We start from the raw sequence: 19350 nt of genomic DNA, 5'->3' as shown, positions 1-19350 counted from the left end.
CAAACAAGCAAGGTGAGGTTTCTGTTGAAGATGGAAGAGTAAAAACCAGAAAAACACAACTGTACATTTTTAGCAGCAACTGCAGGAAAGTGGTTTGCCATTTATCTGTTTCTGGAGGCATGTGTGTGTGTGTGTGTGTGTGTGTGTGTGTGTTCGCAGCTCCTTCTTCCTCGTTGGGTTTCTACTACAAGGACTCATCTCCGCCTCCTGCCTTTTATCCCCAGAGCTAGGCTGGGGCTTCTTTAGTCACATCCCAAGGACCGGCCCGTAGATTTCCACTGCTCTCCTCTCCTCTGCACATCCATGGTGCTGTTCCTTCTCTTCCTCATCAGCCATCTCCACACCTGGGGCTGTTGACTCTCCATCTGAGGGCTGACGGACGGCCCAGGCTCCACCTCTGCCCCCCTCTCTCTCTCTCTGACAGCTCCATTCTCTCTTCCCCCTCGGAGCTCCCAGGTTGCCTTGAGGCTGACCCTGACTCCTATGCCTCCTCTTCCTCCGATTCAATTGCTGGAGGGGCCAGTGACCGACAGGCCACAACAGGGATCTTCAGCTCTCCTCCCCACCTGCTCTGTTGCTTGAGGGTTGTCATGGCTACTTCTGCCCTCCCATCTTTGATGGACAGGTAAGAAGGCCAGTCTGGTCTCTGGATGAAAGGACCAGGGAGAGTCAGAGCAGCCGGTATATGACCGAAATGCACAAGAGGGCTCCAATTTATTCTTTTATAATTTATTTTACCTTTTTTTCCCCTTTTCCTTTATTTCATTTCGCTGTAGCTAATTACTAAACCGAATACAGGCAGTCCTCCGCTTACGAGCACAATTAAGCCCAAAGGTTCTGATGCTAAGGGAGACGGTTAAGTGAGTTTTGCCCCATTTTACGACCTTGCCTTGCCACAGTTGCTAAGTGATCGGGATTTTGCAGTAACTTTCCCCTGGATTGGGGTGGAAGGGGAAATGGAGATTATACAGTACCCTTCCCCTGCCACCAAGCCACGCCCATCAAGCCATGCCACACCCACAGAACCGGTAGTAAAAAAAATTGAACCCCACCACTGATACATACGTACATACATACATAAACAAAAGAAAATAACCACATGCTATCCCAAAGATGTTTTTTTCAAACGGCAACTGGATTTTCTTTTCTTTTCTTTTCTTTTTTCATTTGAAAACATTTTCAAAGCTTCTTTGGTTCATGAAAAAGCAAACCAGCTTTTTGGAGGGCTCGGGATGCCTTCAGTCAAGATAAAGAAAGCGGGAGAGCCAAGGCAATAGCCGAAGCTGACCTTTTAAGACTTGAATCCAACAAGTCAAAATTACCATATTTTTCAGAGTATAAGATGCAATTTCCCTCCCAGAAAAAGTGAGTAGAAATGTCTGTGCGTCTTATACTCCGAATATTGCGGTGGGAGAGGGGGATTGGTGTGGCACTGATCACCTGTTGTAGAATGGGCCGCGGCGGTGGGGAAGGGACCACCGTGGCGACAAACAGGCGGTGGCGAACAGGCGGTGGTGAAGGCAAGTGGACTATGGTGAACGGGCTGCACCAAACGGGTGGCGGCAAATGGCCATGCCGAATGAGCGAATGGGCCGTGGCAAATAAGCCAGATGAATACCAGATAGATGCTGGGAGGCAGAGGCAGATTTCCACACTCCCCCCTTGTTTTCCGCCCCAAAAGCTAGGTGCGTCTTATAGTCCGGAGTGTATTATAATCTGAAAAATACGGTAACCCTTTTATTTTATTTAAAATAACTTTTAAGGTCACAGGAATGATTAAGTACAAGAGAGTAACCATATTTTTCGGAGTATAAGACACACCTTTTTCCCCTCAAAAAAGAGGCTGAAAATCTGGGTCCGTCATATACACTGAATACAGCATTTTTTGCCTCCTGAAACCCCGCCCCTTCACCAAAATGGCTGTGCATTGCCTTTAGGAGGCTTTCAGAGAGCTCCTGGGGGCTGGGGAGGGCAGAAATGAGCAAAAAATGGGCCATTTTTGGCTCAATTTTGCCCCACCCACCCCCAGGAGCACTCTATAAGCTTCATAATGCCCCTTTTTTGACAAAAATGGGCCCGTTTTCACAAAAACCAGCCCGTTTTTTGCTTGTTTCTGGCCTCCCCCCCCCCACAGGAACAGTCTACAAGTCTCCCAAGGGCTATTCATGCCCTTTTTGGGGGGGGGAGGGAAAGGGCCCGTTTCTGTGAAAAACAGGCCGGTTTTGGGAGGTTTGCAGAGTGCAAAAACTTTTCTTTTAAATTTTCCTCTTCAAAACCTTGCTGCGTCTTATGCTCCGAAAAAAAACGGTTAAGTAAATCATTCTCTCGACCTTAAAAAAATTATCTTCTGGAACCCTTGGGTTGAGCCACTGAGTTTACCCACCCTTCATTTTAAACACAATTGGAATGTAGAAGAACTGGGCCTTTATTTTAAAGCTTTTTTCCCCAGTATGAAAGCTATATAACCCTCCAAGCCAATTTACTGGACCTCTGAATCTTTGTTAACCAAAATATCAAACTGTGTAAACTGTGCTCTATAGCAAACGGCTGACCCACAGAGGTACTAATTGGTGGACACATAAGGACACAAATTCTCTGTGTGATGTTTTGATGAGTATTTTTTTAAAAAAAGAAGCAAAAACATTAAAGACAGAAAAGACATTATAGTTATTTAGATGAGAGAAGTAAAAATAGGATACATACCCAACCAAGGCATATGTTTTCCCTTTAGAATCAGGATCCTTGATAGCATTAATTATTGCCTGGGCTACATCAACCACCTATCAGATAATATTTAACAGAAAAAAATAAATATTAATATGGTTAATTACAATTTTTTTGAAGTTAAGCAAAATATACAGGCAGTCCTCCACTTACAACTACAATTCAACCCAGCATTTCTGCCGTTAAGTGCGTTGCGCCCCATCGGTGACCTTTTTCGCCCCAGTTGTTAAGTGAATCACTGCTGCTGTTAAGCGAATCGCACGGTTGTTAAGCGATTCAGACTTCCCCTACTGACGTTCCTTGTCGGAAGCCCAGCTGGGAAGGTCGCAAACAGGGATAAGGTAACCACGGGACGGTGCAACCGTCGTAAATACATGCCAGTGGCCCAAGCGCCCGAATTTTGATCACATGACTCTGGGGATGCTGCAACGTGTGAAAAACGGTTGTGTCCCTTTTTTTTTTCAGCGCGGTTGTAATTTTGGTCATTAAGCAAACGGTTGTAATTCAAGGACTACCCAGACATGAAATATATTTAATCGGTACTTACGTAAACAGGCTGCTTCACGGTTTTCCTCCCAAAGCCAATCATAGGCACTCCGCGAAAACGTCGCATCTCTATATGAAGACAAGTAAATCTGTGACTTTTAAGATTTGGTAGCGAAGCAAATTCTTCACAATCCATCTAAAGCAGGGGTTTCAAATTCAAACTTTTTTTTTAATCCAAGAAGAAGAATTTAATATACTATGCTGTTGTGGCCAGCAGGAGCCGTTGGAGCTGCCGACAGACTCAGATAGCGAGGGACCCTATGAGTCTGCTATGGGAGATGTGGAGGACCCTGGACAGGGTTCAGACTCCGAGCAAGGACCAGAGAGGCTGGTTGACCACCAGGAGGTGCCTGAGGCATGGAGCAGCGGGGAAAGACAAAGGGAGTGTGCCCATGACGTCAGGCCCTGGAGCAGTGGTGAAGATGTCAGGCCCTGGAGCAGTGGTGAAGACGTCAGGCCCTGGAGCAATGGGGAGGAGTAAAGGGAGTTGGTTCCGGACGCCAGGCAAAGACGGGCAGATAAGCGCCGGCAGCAATTACAGAGACATAGAATATAATCAGGCCCAGGTGGTTGTGATTAGGCTCCTCCCAAGAGAGTATATAAGAAGAGACTTTGGGAGGAGACCTTTTGCAGGACACAACCGTTATACTAAAGCTGGAGAAGCTCTTGTGTGTATTTCTTATCTGTGGAAGTCTGGGTTGCTGCCAAAGTCTTGTCTGTGAGTTAATTACTGTGAATAAATTGGCTAACAGTAATCTTGTGTCGACGTGACTCACCGTACGGAGGGGGGGGGGTCAGAACACTATGCTATGTTGCAGAGTCACTATGCTGCGATTCTGCAATTTTTCAATACTAACGTCAGAAATAAATGAATGGCAGCAGGGGTGAAATGCTCTGAAAGTCTGCTACCGCTTCGCTTCGTGCGCGCTAAGAAACTTCGTCCGCAGGCGCTAAGAAACCTTTTCTGAGTCTGAAAAGTTAAGTAGAATTGGGGGGGGGGGAGAGAAACAGCTGTGCTGCGCGATTTAGATTCACTAGAAAGCAGGATTTTCTGCTTTTTAACGAATATAAATCGCACAGATGATCATTGGAACTTTTCGAAAAAAATTTAAAAGCATTTTTTTTACTTCTGGTAAAATGGTATCGTTTTTTACCGGTAGTAAAAAAAAATGCTAAAAAAATAAAGGTTCCCGCAATCAGCCGGGCAACAATCAGTTGTGCCACCTGATTTCAAGCTAACATAAATCACGTGACACAGGTGATTCGTAGCACAGCTGATTGTTGGAACTACCGGTTCGCCCAAACCGGTAGCATTTGTTTTTTACTACCAGTTTGGGCGAACCGTCCCAAACTGGTAGCATTTCACACCTAAATGGTGGGTTACAGCCAAGGTAAGAACAACAAAGAGGATTAGGGGACTGGAGACTAAAGCATATGAAGAACGGTTGCAGGAACTGGATATGTCTAGTTTGATGAAGAGAAGGACTAGGGGAGACATGATAGCAGCCTTCCAATATCTCAGGGGTGCTACAAAGAAGAGGGAGTCAAACTATTCTCCGAGGCACCTGAGGGTAGAACAAGAAGCAATGGGTGGAAACTAATCAAGGGGAGAAGCAACTTAGAACCGAGGAGAAATTTCCTGACAGTCAGAACAATTAATCAGTGGAGCAACTTGCCTTCAGAAATTGTGAATGCCCCAACACTGGGAGTCTTTAAGAAGATGTTGGATAGCCATTTGTCTGAAACGGTATAGGGTTTCCTGCGTAGGCAGGGGGTTGGACTAGAAGACCTCCAAGGTCCCTTTCAACTCTGCTATTGTATTGTAAAGTAAAAATGATTGCAATTGGATATGCCTTACATGTAAGATCTGCAAGAAGTCTAACAGAACCCCAAAGGGCTTAATTGCATATTCATATAGCCCAGAGGTGGGTTCCTACCAGTTCGCACCTATTTGGTAGAACCAGTTCGTCAAATCTACCGAACCGGTTAGAAGAGGTTCCGCCTGTGGACCCGGAAAGCAGGCGACACCTACAGAAGAGGTTCCAAAAATTTTTGAAACCCACCACCGATATAGTCCAACATTCATGAAATTTTCACTACTCACAACAGGATTCCTAGCTATTATATAGACAGGAGACCCAAAATTGTGGATAAAAAGGGCTAATGGTAATATACATCTAGTAACCATACATTTTTTTATATAAATATTTTTTAAATGTTCAAATAGGAAATGTTCCCCAACTGAGGCAAATTAATAATATTTCCTAGAATCACAAGAAAGGGTTTAAGACCAAGATCTGAAAGATAAACCTTTTAGCTATAAAGATAAACCTTTATCTTTATATATTCTTTACAGATGTAAATGAGAACCCTATTTAAAAGTAAATTTTTTTCATATCAATAATGTAACCACAGAATGGAAGGCAACTTCAATACATCCTTCACGACAGCGTGAAGATTTTGTCAAATACTTGTATCTTTAGTAAATCTACTCATCGATAACCCTGTGTTGTCTGGGTGTTTATTTATGGGGGGGAGGGAGGGGGAGAATGGACCAAACGTAATTTGCAATGTTGGATTTTCCCCCTTACCAGAGGGAGCCCCCTTGTGGAGTACTGTGAAGTTGTTACCATGGCAACTCCACTGCGCTGTACAGAAGAAGCCATTTTAAGGCAGTACAATAGAAGCCATTTAAAGGCACAACAAGCTGCATCTTAACAGAACACACACCCCGAGGGGTGTTAGAGGTGTCTTACCCACACAGTATTTGTTTCCAGAGAATACCAAGTTTGGTTGAAATTGCTCAAGGCATTCTAGAGTTATGCCTGAACACAGACACACACACACACACACACACACACACACACACACACACACACACACACACACACACACATTACAATAAATATATTTACCTGCGTAAGAGTTTAAAAACCTATCTTCTCTCCCGTATATATCAGAAGGCTTCATAATGATGGCATCTGGAAATTCTTCCCTGACAACATTTTCTCCTACCGCCTGTGATCAAAGCCATTGAAAGATTGTCAAATTTCTCACACCGACGCCAGAGAGATGGTAATTTCAACAGCCCGATCTTGCAGAGAGCTCGTCCCAATTGTACATTTGATCATTTCAATATCCTGGCCAAGAGACCAAGCTGAATACATGTCAGCAATGAGGACAATCTTTAAGGGAGAACTGGCACCTGGTTCGGTTTAGCCAAAGTCTGGCAGCCATCAAAAATCAAAATGATTAAAATGAAAATGATAGGAGATGGATTTTTTTCCTCCCAGACACGGACTTGACTATAAGGATGTGGAAACATACCTGACCAAACCAAGTTTGTTAAGTTGTAAATTCTGTTAATTACCATATTCTTTGGAGTATAAGACACACCTTTTTCAACCTTTGCAAAAATGGCCGTGCATAGCCTTTAGGAGGCTTCCGGAGTGCTTCTGGGGTGGGGTGGGTAAAAAAGAGTGAAAAATGGGCAGCTTTTTGCTTGTTTTTGCCCCCCCCAAGCCCCCAGGAGCACTTTATAAGCCTCCTAAAGGCTATGCATGCCATTTTTTAAATTAAAAAATGGACCTGTTTTTGCAAAAAATGGGCAATTTTTTGCTTGTTTTTGGTAGCCCCCAAGAGCATTCTACAAGCCTCCTAAAGGCTATGCATGCCCTTTTTTTTTTGACAAAAAATGGGCCTATTTTCATGAAAAACGGGCCATTTTGGGGAGGTCTGCAGAGTGCAAAAACTTTTTTTTTTAATTTGCCTCTTCAAAATCTTGGTGCGTCTTATACTCCGGTGCGTCTTACACTCCGAAAAATACGTTAATCCATAAAGACTTAATGATGACCAGTAGCTTTCAAAGAGGATCGGATAAATTCTCATGGAGGAGAGGATTAAGGTTCTCCCCGCGACCCTTAAAATATAATTACAGAGCAGCAGGATGTAAAAATAACAACAACAACAACAACATCGCTGAACAACTTACTTTAGTCCTAAGGTATTTTGAAGGACTTTTACTGTCTGCGTTCAAGTGAGAAAAGTGAATCAATTTTTCTACTCCGGCTTGTTTCGAGAGACGAGCGATATCTCTAGGAATGGAAACGAAGACGTCTTCATACTTGAAGTTTCTAAAACAGGACCGAAAAAAAAGAATTAGCATCACTCGTGTCCACGCAAAGTGTTATTGCGCACAGGACTTAAAAGAATATTTATTTATGCATCTTATGGGCATTCCTGGACCTACAACAGTTCATTCAGTGACCGTTTGAAGTCACAACGGTGCTGAAAAAGGTGACTGACGGCCGTTTTTCACACTTACGACTGTTGCAGACTGCCCCTAGGGTCACGTGATCAAAATTCAAATGCTTGGGCTCCGAACGGACTCAAGATTTATGACGGTTGGGGGTGTCCCGGGGTAGTGCGATCCCCTTTCGCGACCTTCTGACCAGCAAAGTCAATGGGGAAGCCCAATTCGCTTAACAACTGTGCTACTAACTTGACGATTGCAGTGATTCACTTAACAACCGTGGCAAGAAAGGTCGTAAAATGGGGCAAAATTCATTTAACAGCTGTCTGGCTTCACAACAGAAATTTGGGGGGTCAATTGTGGTCATAGGTCGAGGTGCATTAGATTTATTTCTCTCCTTCTGACAGACCTGCCTCCATCAATAACCAAGAAAGAAAACTCCCAATTCCATTGTTCGGTGGAATCAAGGTACTTTTACTGGTTATGAAAAGATAGCAGCAAAAGTAAAGCAAGATCTGAGCCAGAAAGGCGCGAACCAGTACAGATCAAGTGATAACTCAGTCCCCTCCCTCCAATGACCCCCACCCCTGTGTCCAATGTGCAACTCCCTTTGGTGTCATGTGGGGTGCATCTCCAAAAGGCATCATCAGGTTGGTATGCAGGACGGTTGGACTTGACCAGGTCCAAACACCCAACCACCAGCATGCGCAGAAGATGGTGAGATGAAACCTCCCTTTTCCATATCACCTCCTGTACCATTCATTCCCATCCCAAATACCAAGCCCCCACTTTCCCCGCTTCTATGGCAGCAAATCAGCGAAGCAGAGGCTGAAACCTTTGCTTTGTCCAACTCGTGGCAGAGGACGTTAAGTGCCTGCCTATTTTCCACATAACAACCCTGCAAGGTGGGTTGAACTGAGGGACGATACCCCTAAGGCCTCTCTGGCACCATGATGGACAATCCACAATAATGGATGGAAACTGAACAAGGAGAGATTCAACCTGGAAATAAGAAGAAAATTCCTGACAGGGAGAACAATCCACCCATGGAAAAGAGGTTGATACGGAAGTTGTGGGGGCTTCATCACTGGAAGCTTTCAAGGAGACTGGACTGCTATCTGTCAGAAATGGTGTAGGGTCTCTTGCTTGGGGGGGACACTGAAGAACCTACAAGATGTTCTGACCTGGGCTTCCCAAGAGCATCAAACAAACTCCTGGTACTGACAAAAAACCCTTTTTATTAATTGACTGTGAATTCTGCTCATTCGCATCCAGCAAAGTCTTTCGAGGGAGGATTTACAGCCACAGACCTTATCTGGCTTGGAGAGCTGCCAGGCTGATATCTGCAAAACTTGGAGAGTCACAAACCAATTAAACGAACGGATTGTCTCCTGCAAACTCCACTCCCCTTTCGCTCCTCTTTTATTTCCTCTGGGAGGGGCCATTCATCCTCCACCTGTGGCCTTACTCCCAAGTCGACCCCTGTTCTTTAGCTGTTCCCTTCGTCTGGCAACTCTGCGCATGCACACACTGGGAACAGGCTCCAGCTGTTCTTCTGCCTCACTGATGTCTGACTCTGAAGGCAGCTGATAACTGGCATACGGCCCTGGCCCCCTCTCTGCCTCCGACACAGAGCCCTCATCGGAGCCTTCCCTAGACTTCAGGACTGGCCCATGTTCCTCCCCAACCTCCTCACTGTCTGAATCTGCTGCCAGCTCTGCTGGCTACTGGCAAGCCACTACACAAGATCCATTCCAACTTTGTTATTCTGAACTACTTCTAAGCTATTTCAGCAGTGGGGAAATTTACCTGGTTTCCCAATCTCTTCCGACGAGGTTGATTACCACGTGGCTGTTTTCGAGAGCTCTTCGGGTAGAATCTTGGTCGCGTGAATCCCATTCCTAGTAATCACAAAAACCCCAGAAACTAAGTTAAACGATGCCTGCAAACCTCTCACAAAGCATGTTCGGTAGTTCGTGGACCACATAACACTTTTGTCCAACAAGAGATCATTACAGGTAGTCCTCAACTTACAACAGTTCATTTAGTGACTGTTCAAAGTTACAACGTCCCTGAAAAAAGCGACCTGGGACTGTTTTCCATGCTTGCGACCGTTGTAGCATCCCCGTGATCGTGTGATCTAAATCTGGATGCTGGGCAACTGCTTCATATTTATGACGGTTGCAGTGTACCCGGGCTCCTGTGATTCCCCCCTTTGTGACCTTCTGACAAGCAAAGTCAGTGGGGAAGGCGGACTCGCTTAGCAAACTTGTTGCTAACTTAACAACTGCAGGGATTCACTTAACAACCGTGGCAAGAAAGGTCGCAAAAATGGGGCAAAGCTCACTTAACAAACGTCACGATTATCCAGGGGAACTCTGAGCTAAATTGTGGTCGCAAGTCGGGGACTACCTGTATTACGCTCTTCCTAGCACGAACCAAGTTGCGAGATTAAGAATCACAGGATAACAACGGCAGCAAGATTGTTGGTGGCGCAGTACTGGAAGAAGGAAGAATTGCCTACTATTCAAGAATGGACGTTAAAAGTAACAAACTTAGCGGAGGTGGTTAAAATATCAGCATATCTCAAGGACTATTCAGATGAGAAATACAAGCTGGAAAGGAGAAGATGGATTGATTATATCCAAAATAAATATGGGACTAAGAAACTTCAGTTAGCTTATGAATGAATGAACAAGGAATGTTACAACTTATCTAAGTTAGCTTTACAAAAGGGGAGTTAATAGCAATAGCAGTTAGACTTATATACCGCTTCATAGGGCTTTCAGCCCTCTCTAAGCGGTTTACAGAGTCAGCATATCGCCCCCAACAACAATCCGGGTCCTCATTTTACCCACCTCGGAAGGATGGAAGGCTGAGTCAACCCTGAGCCAGTGAGATTTGAACCGCTGAACTGCTGATCTAGCAGTTAGCTGAAGTGGCCTGCAGTACTGCACTCTACCCACTGCGCCACCTCGGCTCTCTAAAGTACAAGCAAAGGGATGATGCTAAAGTGAGTTTATTTTAGTGTATGATTGCTAAATGTTTATGTTTATACCCTGTATTTGCTCTGGGAGGTCAAGGGGGGGGAGGGGATGTGGGATTGGGGGGAGGGAGGGAAGGGGAAAGGTATATAATTGTAAAACTTATTAAAACTTTTAATAAAAAAAAAAAGAATCACAGGAAAGGTGAAGTCCAAGTTAAAATACTTTTACTTGGGGTTGGGGTTTTTTTGTGGGGGGTGGGTGGGTTGGCCTTTGGAAGGATTTGAGGCAAACTCACACCGTACCATAAAAATGATCTGTCCCAGGTCACCCATGGGCCGAAGGTACAGGAGATCGTACTCATCACAGCGATACGGGATGACAACCTGAGAACCGATACGGCCTAGAAGAAGAAACAAGTTTCTTTAGAATGTTGCAATGACCGGATATTAAACATTAGCGTTAAGCCATAAACACTTCTTACACGTCGGATTGCAAAAGTGGTGTTCATCAAGGCATTAAGACCCTCTGGGGTTCCAGAAGACCTGTGCCCCCTGGCCTAGAGCAGCGGCCCCGAATTTTTTGGGTACCAGGGACCGGTTCCGTGGACAGAGTTTTTTTCTGTGGACTAGAGGTGTGGTTTCACATGCATCCTGCAGATGTGGCTTTGCTTATTTGCACGACCCGGTTTCTGGCACGGTACCCCTGGTCTAGATAGAGTTTGGCCTATAATGAAAGCAGTGGGCTAGAAAGTGAACGTCAGTGAGTTCTAGTCCCACTTTAACCATGAAAGCCAGCTGGGTGACTTTGAGCCACTCATACATTCTTGGGGTGCTGTTGTGGGGAAAATAGGGGGAGGAAGGATTATCAGGTACGTTTGCTGCCTTGAGTTATTTGTAACTGGGATACAAATAAATAAATAAATAAACCAAAACATTTCTATTTTCCCCATGCTGGGGGGAAAATGCTCTAGTTTTCTAACCTACATTTATTTCGGGGGTTAGAGCAGAGATGGAGATCCTGCTGTTGAGGAAGAACTCACTAAGCTTACAGAGGGAGCCCAACCCTCTGATCTTGTGGATTTTGCCTGTCCTTAATCTTAAGGTGCCAATATAAGCCATACGAAATATTTAAATTGACACAAACCTTCCATGCTGTGAATGGAAGAGATTGAAACCACCTAACGGTGGGTTTGCGTTGAGAAAACATGTTGCTTTTGAGAATTAGGAAGAAAGTATCTGACCTTACATGTAGCCACAAATAATTACTTTTTTATCTAAATGTTTGTTAATCAAACATTAAAGGTAAAGGTTCCCCTCACACACTCTAGGGGGCGGTGCTCATCTCCGTTTCAAAGCTGAAGAGCCAGCCCTGCCTGAAGACATCTCTGTGGTCATGTGGCCGGCATGACTCAACGCCAAAGGCGCACGGAATGCTGTTACCTTCCCACCAAAGGGGGTTCCTACGCTTCTACTTGCATTTTTACGTGCTTTCGAATTGCTAGGTTGGCAGAAGCTGGGACAAGTAACGGGAGCTCACTCTGTTACGCGGCATTAGGGATTCAAACCACTGAACTGCTGACCTTTCTGATCGACAAGCTCAGCGTCTTAACCACTGAGCCACCGCGTCCCTAATCAAACATTATACAGTAACTAAGTTAACAAAATCCATGTTGCACAGAAAAAAGGATTTAGAAAATCCAAAGACATATATTTAAAACGTTACCATATGTAAAATATTATCATATTGTAACCTATTGAAAGAAACTAAAAAATCAATCCAAATTGAGTGGAATTGCCATTCCTAACTTTGATGTTCCATTATTTTAATTCTTTGGTCCAACTTTTCCCACCCCCTAAGGTAGCAACAGAAGTGAATCCACATTTCAATTGTTGGATTACCTGGAGATTTGCAAAGTTTGATCAATTATTATTTTTAGCTGCTAAATCAAAGACATGATAAACTTATTCTAAGCTTAAATTCATTCTTGTATGAAACAAACAAAACGTTAAAAATATATATATAGTTATGTAGTTATTTGCCAAGGGATACAATGAAATTATATTAAAGTAACCAAAATATCTTTACAATCCCTAAGGCATGTCACAACTTTTGAGCACCCCTAATATTTGAAAATGGAAAGTTGAAAAATTTTGACACACCCTAAATTGCAGTTAAGCTTACTTTTGGGAAGAATGCAAATATGTAACCCTAGGTATCAACCAAGTACCTTCTTAAAATATCATTATTATCATCATCACTTAGATTTATATACTGGAAGCACTTTACAGAGTCAGCATATTGTTTAGTGGTGGCACTTACCTCCCTCAAAATTTTATGCCATTTTTATGACAGTCTTATGACAAAAAAGGTTTATGCCTTAAAACTATGAACTGAACTCTTATTCACTTCTGAGTAGTAAAACTAACAATTTATTGGGATTGGGAAAATACACATTTTAACGTTACATTTTGCTCTCTCTGGAAAACAATGCAAAAACCTTGCAACTTCTGTTCGATTGGAAATAAGAAAAAAAAGGAGCATTTTTTTGTGTGTGGGGGGAAACCACCACATTTTAAGGGGCAGAATGAGTGTGGTTCCTTTTACCTAACTTGTGCAATGTGGATTTTATTTTTGAAGAGGGCAACTCTTGTTTATTGTCAACAGAGATTCAATGGGAAAAGCCACTTTGGGGACAACCATGACCTGGATGACTGAGAATCTCCATAGATTTTTAGCTATGTACTTTGAGAGGAACATCCTTCGAATGGTGCGGGAGGATGAACGGGTTTTCAGAAAAATTGCAGACTACAGGAACCATATGCGCTTCAGTTTGAGATGAAAACCCAGACTCATTCTCAATAGCCTGTGCCTGGACTCAACAATGAAGGGACACAGGGCAGAAAACGTCCTGCTGAAAACACAGCTCTGCCACACAGTCCTTTCAGCAATTCCAAGAAGGCTCCACATCCATTTACATTGCTCAGGGGACCCTAAAGACAGAGATAAACCTCCAAGTCAACAACTCTCTAAAAAGAACACAAAGGACCAACTGTCTGCAAACTGTATAAACCCTTCATTCCCCACCATCCAGTCAGAGCTGAAGAAGCTTCTTGGATGAGAAGCAAAATGTCTTCAAAGAAAACCGAGAAAGTCCAGCTGCCTCTTGAAAAAAGCACCTTTGGGACAACTCTCATTCACCAAACTTGGGGAAAAAAAGAAAGGGACATTCCTTGCCTTTAATCAAATGTTTTTAACATGTGGCATCTTGAAAAACACTGGCTGGGTTATAACTTGTTTTGGGGATTCCTGCCCAGCATAACCAGCCTGAGAAAATAATTAAGAGGATTTTTTTGCACTTATTTTTATTTTATTCCGATCAAAATTAAAATACAAAACTCAAAAAATAAATATACCCAAGAACACATAAAGGAAAAAGAACACAAAGCAGTCGGAACATAAAAAATGGTATAAAAGCAACACCACTCATACACAATCATTGGTTGGGGAAATTATTTTTCCATTCAAAATTTATTCAGAATCTGCAGTATTATCCATAATGTACTTTAGTGTAACAATGGTATGTAGGTATCAAAGATATCTTTTCTATACGATCCATGAAAAAAGTAATCTAAATTCAATGTGTACAGTAACATTTTTGTTAAATTTCTTTCTAATTCACGACAGCCACATTTGAAAATAGCTTCATTCTTTTTTAAATGTCCTGAATACTAAATTATAATTTGATATTGTTACTTTTGCATACACAGTATATCGCAGGAGTACACCTCCTCACATTTTGTAAATATTTAAGTATATCTTTTCACGTGACAACACTGAAAAAATGATAAGTGGGTGTACTCACTTTTGTTGCCAGTAGTTTAGACATTAATGGCTGTGTGTTGTGTTATTTTGAGGGGACAGCTCATTTACATTGTTATGCAAGCTGTGTACTCACTACTTCACATTACAAACACTTGCACATTGTAAGTGTCATTTCTTCAGTGTCGTCACATGAAAAGTTAAATACTTAGAAAATGTGAGGGGGTGTACTCAGTTCTGTGATATACTGTATATGATCATTTTATGAAAAATCCTTCCGATTGCTCATTTAAAAGATATTTTCAGATAATGCTAGGATAAATTTGTAGCATTTACCTTCATAATTGAATGGTGTATGGATTATTGGATATGTGCATCAGATGAGCAATACATTAATAAACAACATGCATTTAATCATTGAAGTCTGCCCTTCTTGTATATTACCTAGGTGATTAACAATATATCGGCCCATGAATCCTGTGGCCCCAAAGACTGTGGCAACAATACCACTGACCGAGGAACGTCCACTGCGCCCATGTGGCATCACCGTATAATGAACTGAGCGATCTTGTTGAAGAAGCGACAGCACACCGGGAGAAATGCCATAACCTAAAACACAAGGACATTGAACATAATGCGTATACTCATCTCCCAAGATTTTACCTAACTCGTTGCTGCGATACGGGTTAAGTCCTTGACCTGCAACCATAAGTGGACCCCAAAATTTCCATTGTTAAGTGAGCTCAGCCCCGTTGTACGACCTTTCTTGCCAGGGTTATTAAGTGAATCTCTGCCATTGTGACGTTAGTGGCACTGTTGTGAAGTGAATCTGGTTTCAACCATTGACTGTTTGGTCGGCGGGTTGCAAAAGGTGATCACATGACCCCCCCAGGGACCCTGCAACTGTCACAAATGTGAGTCAGTTGCCAAGCGTCTGAATTCTGATCCGGTGAGTGATGGGGGATGCTGTAACTTGGGTGGTGGATGTGAAAAACGGTCATAAGCTACTTTTTTCAGTGCTGTTCTAATTGCGAACATTCCCTAAAATGAATTGTTGTAATTCAAGGACTGCCCTGAATACGTTCCCCTTTATCCTGACTATAACGACACATTTATTCTATGCAACCTCATCTCATCGCGAGCTTTAGCTTCCCTGGCATCAACTGAGCAAATTAGTTGAGCCCTTTTTTTGGTGATGCCTCCCTTGCTCTTTCTTTGGTCCTTCCTGATTTTCAGACCCTGAAGCAGCTTTTCTGCTACCTTTGCTTGCAATAGCAGAAGCAGAAATACAGAAGGGACCTTGGAGATCATCTAGTCCAGCAGCTCCCAAACGTTTGGGTACCAGGAACTGGTTCCATGGAGATATGTTTTGTGTGCTGCCTGCATACCATGGATTGGGCTTCGCTTGTTTGCACGGCCCAGTTTCTGGCATTTCATGGACCGGTGTCAGTCCACGGACTGGGGATTGGGGTCCCCTGGTCTAGAGATAGTTTGGTCTATAATGAAGGCACCGGGCTAGAAAATGGGAGACGGTGAGTTCTAGTCCCACCTCAGCCATGCAAGCCAGCTGGGTGACCTTGAGCCATTCATATACTCTTTGGGTGGCTGTTTTGGGAAAAACAGAAGGAGGGAGGAGTATTAGGTATTGCCGCCTTGAGTTATTTGTAACTGGGATACAAACAAATAAATAAACCAAAACATTTCTTTTTCTACTACGCTGGGGGAAAATGCTCCAGTTTCCTAACTTATTTCATGGGTTAGAACAATAGAATAGAATAGCAGAGTTGGAAGGGACCTTGGAGGTCTTCTAGTCCAACCCCTTGTTCAGGCAAGAAACCCTGCACCACTTCAGACAAATGGTTATCCAACATCTTTTAAAAAACTTTCAGTGTTGGGGCATTCACAACTTCTGGAGGCAAGCTGTTCCACGCATTAATTGTTCTAACTGTCAGGAAATTTCTCCTCAGTTATAAGTTGCTTCTCTCCTTGATTAGTTTCCACCCACTGCTTCTTATCCTGCCCTCAGGTGCCTTGGAGAATAGCTTGACTCCCTCTTCTTTGTGGTAGCCCCTCAAATATTGGAAGACTGCTACCATGTCTCCCCTAGTCCTTCTTTTCATTAAACTAGACATACCCAGTTCCTGCAACCGTTCTTCATATGTTTTAGCCTCTAGTCCCCTAATCATCTTTGTTGCTCTTCTCTGTACTCTTTCTAGAGTCTCAACAGAGATGGAGATGGTCCACTGACTGGGAGGGGGTGGTGGAATTGGGGACCCCCGATCGACTCCAATCCTCTGCTCAGGCAGGAAATTGCATTTGTCTTTGCACCTACTCTGGGTTACAGGCAGTCCTTGACTTACAATTGTTCCTTTAGTGACCATTCAAAATTTCTTCCCCAAACCACCAAAACTTTAAGCTCAGACTGTCGACCTCAACCCATTCCTAAGAGGTCTGTAAGGGGCATGCATAAGCGCACCAACGTACCTATCATCCCTGTCCTAATGTTACTTTTTATTCATATCCATTTCATGTATCTAAAATCATGTTTATACTCATATACGTTATCTAATACACACTTGATGTAATAAATAAAATAAATAAAACAAAAAAGTTACGACGGCATTGAAAAAAGTGACTTATGGCCGTTTCTCGCATTTACAACCTTATGACCAGCATCCCCATTGATCGAAATTCAGCTTGTCTGGCAACAGGTTCACATTCATACAAATAATCTGTGACCTCTGTAGTGTCCCGGGTTATGCGATTTTCCCCTTTTGCAACCTTCTCACAAGCAAAGTCAAGGGAGGAGGGAGCAGGATTCACTTAACAACCGGGTAACTTTACTCATCCACTGCAGGGATTCACTTAATGACCAGTGACCACTCATCCACTGCAGGGATTCTCTTAACGACAGAGTGACTGCACTCATCCACTGCAGGGATTCACTTAACAACCGCGACAGGCAAGCTGACGAAACGGGGGCAAAACTCACTGAACCGATGTTTCGCTTAACAGCCGAAAATTTTGGGCTCTGTCGTGGTCGTAAGTCGAGGACCACCTCTACTCGGCCCCGAGAGAGGTTTTTTTGCACGACAGAGAAGGAAATGGGGCGGCCTCAGAGCGGGGAAGCCACGGAGAGCCTGGCCGGCTGTCGCGAGGCCACTCCGGGAAAGAAAAGCGTCGGAAAAAATAAAGCCACCCTTCGGGCGTCCTCCCGGTGACCTTCCCAGCAGGCGTCGCCGGGCCTGCGGCGAAGCCCCGCCGCTTCCATGCCCGGGCTGAGCCCCAGGAGGAGCAACCGGCCGCCCCTCAGTCACCCTCCGGCCCCGACTTACGCCTCCCAGGGGCGGAAAGCGCCGCGCGAGGAAGGACGCGGACGAAAGCCGCCATCTTGCCCGGCCTTGGTGCAGAGCCCCGCCCCCCGCACTACGGCGGCCTCCGAAAGCCAAACCGCGGCCGTTTGCGGAGCGAGCTCTCGCGGCGAAAGGCGGTGGGCGGGGCCTAAGTCGCGGGAACGGAGGCGAAGCTAAACGGGCGACCCAGCTGTGACTTAAGAGCTGTTCGGTTGCTAAGCGAATAGCAGCGGTTGTTAAGGGAGCCATGTGGTCGTGAAGCGAATCTAGTTCGCTTCCCATTGATTTTATTTGAGTGAAAGCGATTTTGTGACAAATACAAATAATACAAATATAAAAAATACAAATAAAAGATACAAATAATGCAAATACAAATAAAAATATAAATAATACAAATAAAAATATAAATAATACAAATAAAAATATAAATAATACTAAAAATATAAATAATACAAATAAAAATACAAATAATACAAAAACAAGTAATACAAATAAAAATACAAATAATACAAAAACAAGTAATACAAATGAAAAATACAAATACAAACGGTGATCACAGGAGCCCAGAACAGAGCAACTGTCACAAGTCCATGCCAGTTGCCAAGCCTTAAAATTTTGATCATGTGACCATGGAAAATGCTGCAACGGTTATAAGTGTGAAAACTGATCATAAGTCACATTTTTTCAGCTTTTTTGTAACTTCAAGTGGTCACTAAACAAATCGTCGTGAAGTAGAGGACTACCCGTATTAAGAAAGATGCAAATTCTGCTGGAACGGGTGTGTTATATAATAGGTGAATTTGTCACTTGTGCAATGTTATTCAGGATCACCGTTATTTCATTTTCACATCTAATTTATGTTTTACGGTTTGGTTTGTTGTTTTTTGATACATCACATACACTGAATGAATGTATCATTTGTTTTCTGCACCATGTAAACAAAGATTTGACCTCTCCCTTAATAAATGGTTTTTGCTTGGCCTGAATTATTTTGTGATTCACATTTTTGTGTTGGCAAAAAAGCCCCTTTGGAAAGGCATTTTCTCTCCCAGATTTACCGACTAGGTCTTTAGCTCCAGGCAAACTTGGGATGCCTGTGTTTGAAGATTGATAATACCCATTTAATTGTTCTTAAATAAATTCCATTAGAATCTCGTATACGAGAAAAGAGCATTTATTCTTTTTGACAGATTAAAACAAAAAGGGTCCATTTGATGAGATAAATTGGAAGGCATGGCTTTGACTGAATTCTGCCCAAAATTTCTAAAAAAGTATTTAAAGTGGAATTGGAGGAATTTCAGATGAGATTACACAAAAACTCCCAACAAATGCAACAGGAAGCTTAAAGAGATTATACTGAAAGATGTAAAGATTTTGCAATACTTAAGACATAGACAAATGGTTAATGAAGATGATGGAATTTGCTGGGAAGGCCAAACTGACTTCTTTGATTAATAACAATATTTATGTGTATTACTTAACTGACTTCTTTGATTAATGACAATATCTATGTTTAATGCTATCTGGAAACTCCTTAAGGACTTTTTGTGGAAACAAGATGTATTTATGATTTATGGTCAATGTTTGGAAAGGATACATTATAGAAAGAGCAGTGACATAAGTTTAGAGAAAGGGTTCCACCACAAAAGCGCGTAGGACAAAATCGCGC

General features: G+C 43.1%; 1 protein-coding gene across 3 annotated transcripts in view; it reads right to left on the bottom strand.

The window, feature by feature from the left end:
* The window catches only part of NDUFA9 (NADH:ubiquinone oxidoreductase subunit A9), a 31815-nt gene extending 14029 nt beyond the window's left edge, over positions 1 to 17786 (bottom strand). For 2 of the 3 annotated variants that reach the window (XR_015697627.1, XM_087722271.1), the window contains exons 1-8: positions 17664 to 17786; positions 14773 to 14937; positions 10812 to 10909; positions 9332 to 9423; positions 7262 to 7403; positions 6186 to 6288; positions 3272 to 3339; positions 2704 to 2780 (exon numbers count right to left, since the gene is read on the bottom strand). Coding sequence is in view for 2 of the 3 variants with exons in the window: in XM_087722271.1 (XP_087578397.1) it covers positions 2704 to 2780; positions 3272 to 3339; positions 6186 to 6288; positions 7262 to 7403; positions 9332 to 9423; positions 10812 to 10909; positions 14773 to 14937; positions 17664 to 17718 (800 nt within the window). In the remaining variant the exon portion in view is untranslated. Of the gene's footprint in view, positions 1 to 2703; positions 2781 to 3271; positions 3340 to 6185; positions 6289 to 7261; positions 7404 to 9331; positions 9424 to 10811; positions 10910 to 14772; positions 14938 to 17320; positions 17339 to 17663 lie in introns of those variants that run through there. The other variant, XM_087722272.1, reaches the window with a different exon arrangement.
* Positions 17787 to 19350: the final 1564 nt, after the last annotated feature.

The sequence above is a fragment of the Thamnophis sirtalis genome, unplaced genomic scaffold (assembly GCF_051295495.1).
Source record: "Thamnophis sirtalis isolate CommonGarterSnake01/CBP01778 unplaced genomic scaffold, rThaSir2_p1.2 scaffold_9, whole genome shotgun sequence".
Classification (NCBI taxonomy): Eukaryota; Metazoa; Chordata; class Lepidosauria; order Squamata; family Natricidae; genus Thamnophis; species Thamnophis sirtalis.
The sequence above is the reverse complement of the archived record's forward strand: the minus strand, read 5'-3'. Positions and strand labels throughout refer to the sequence as shown.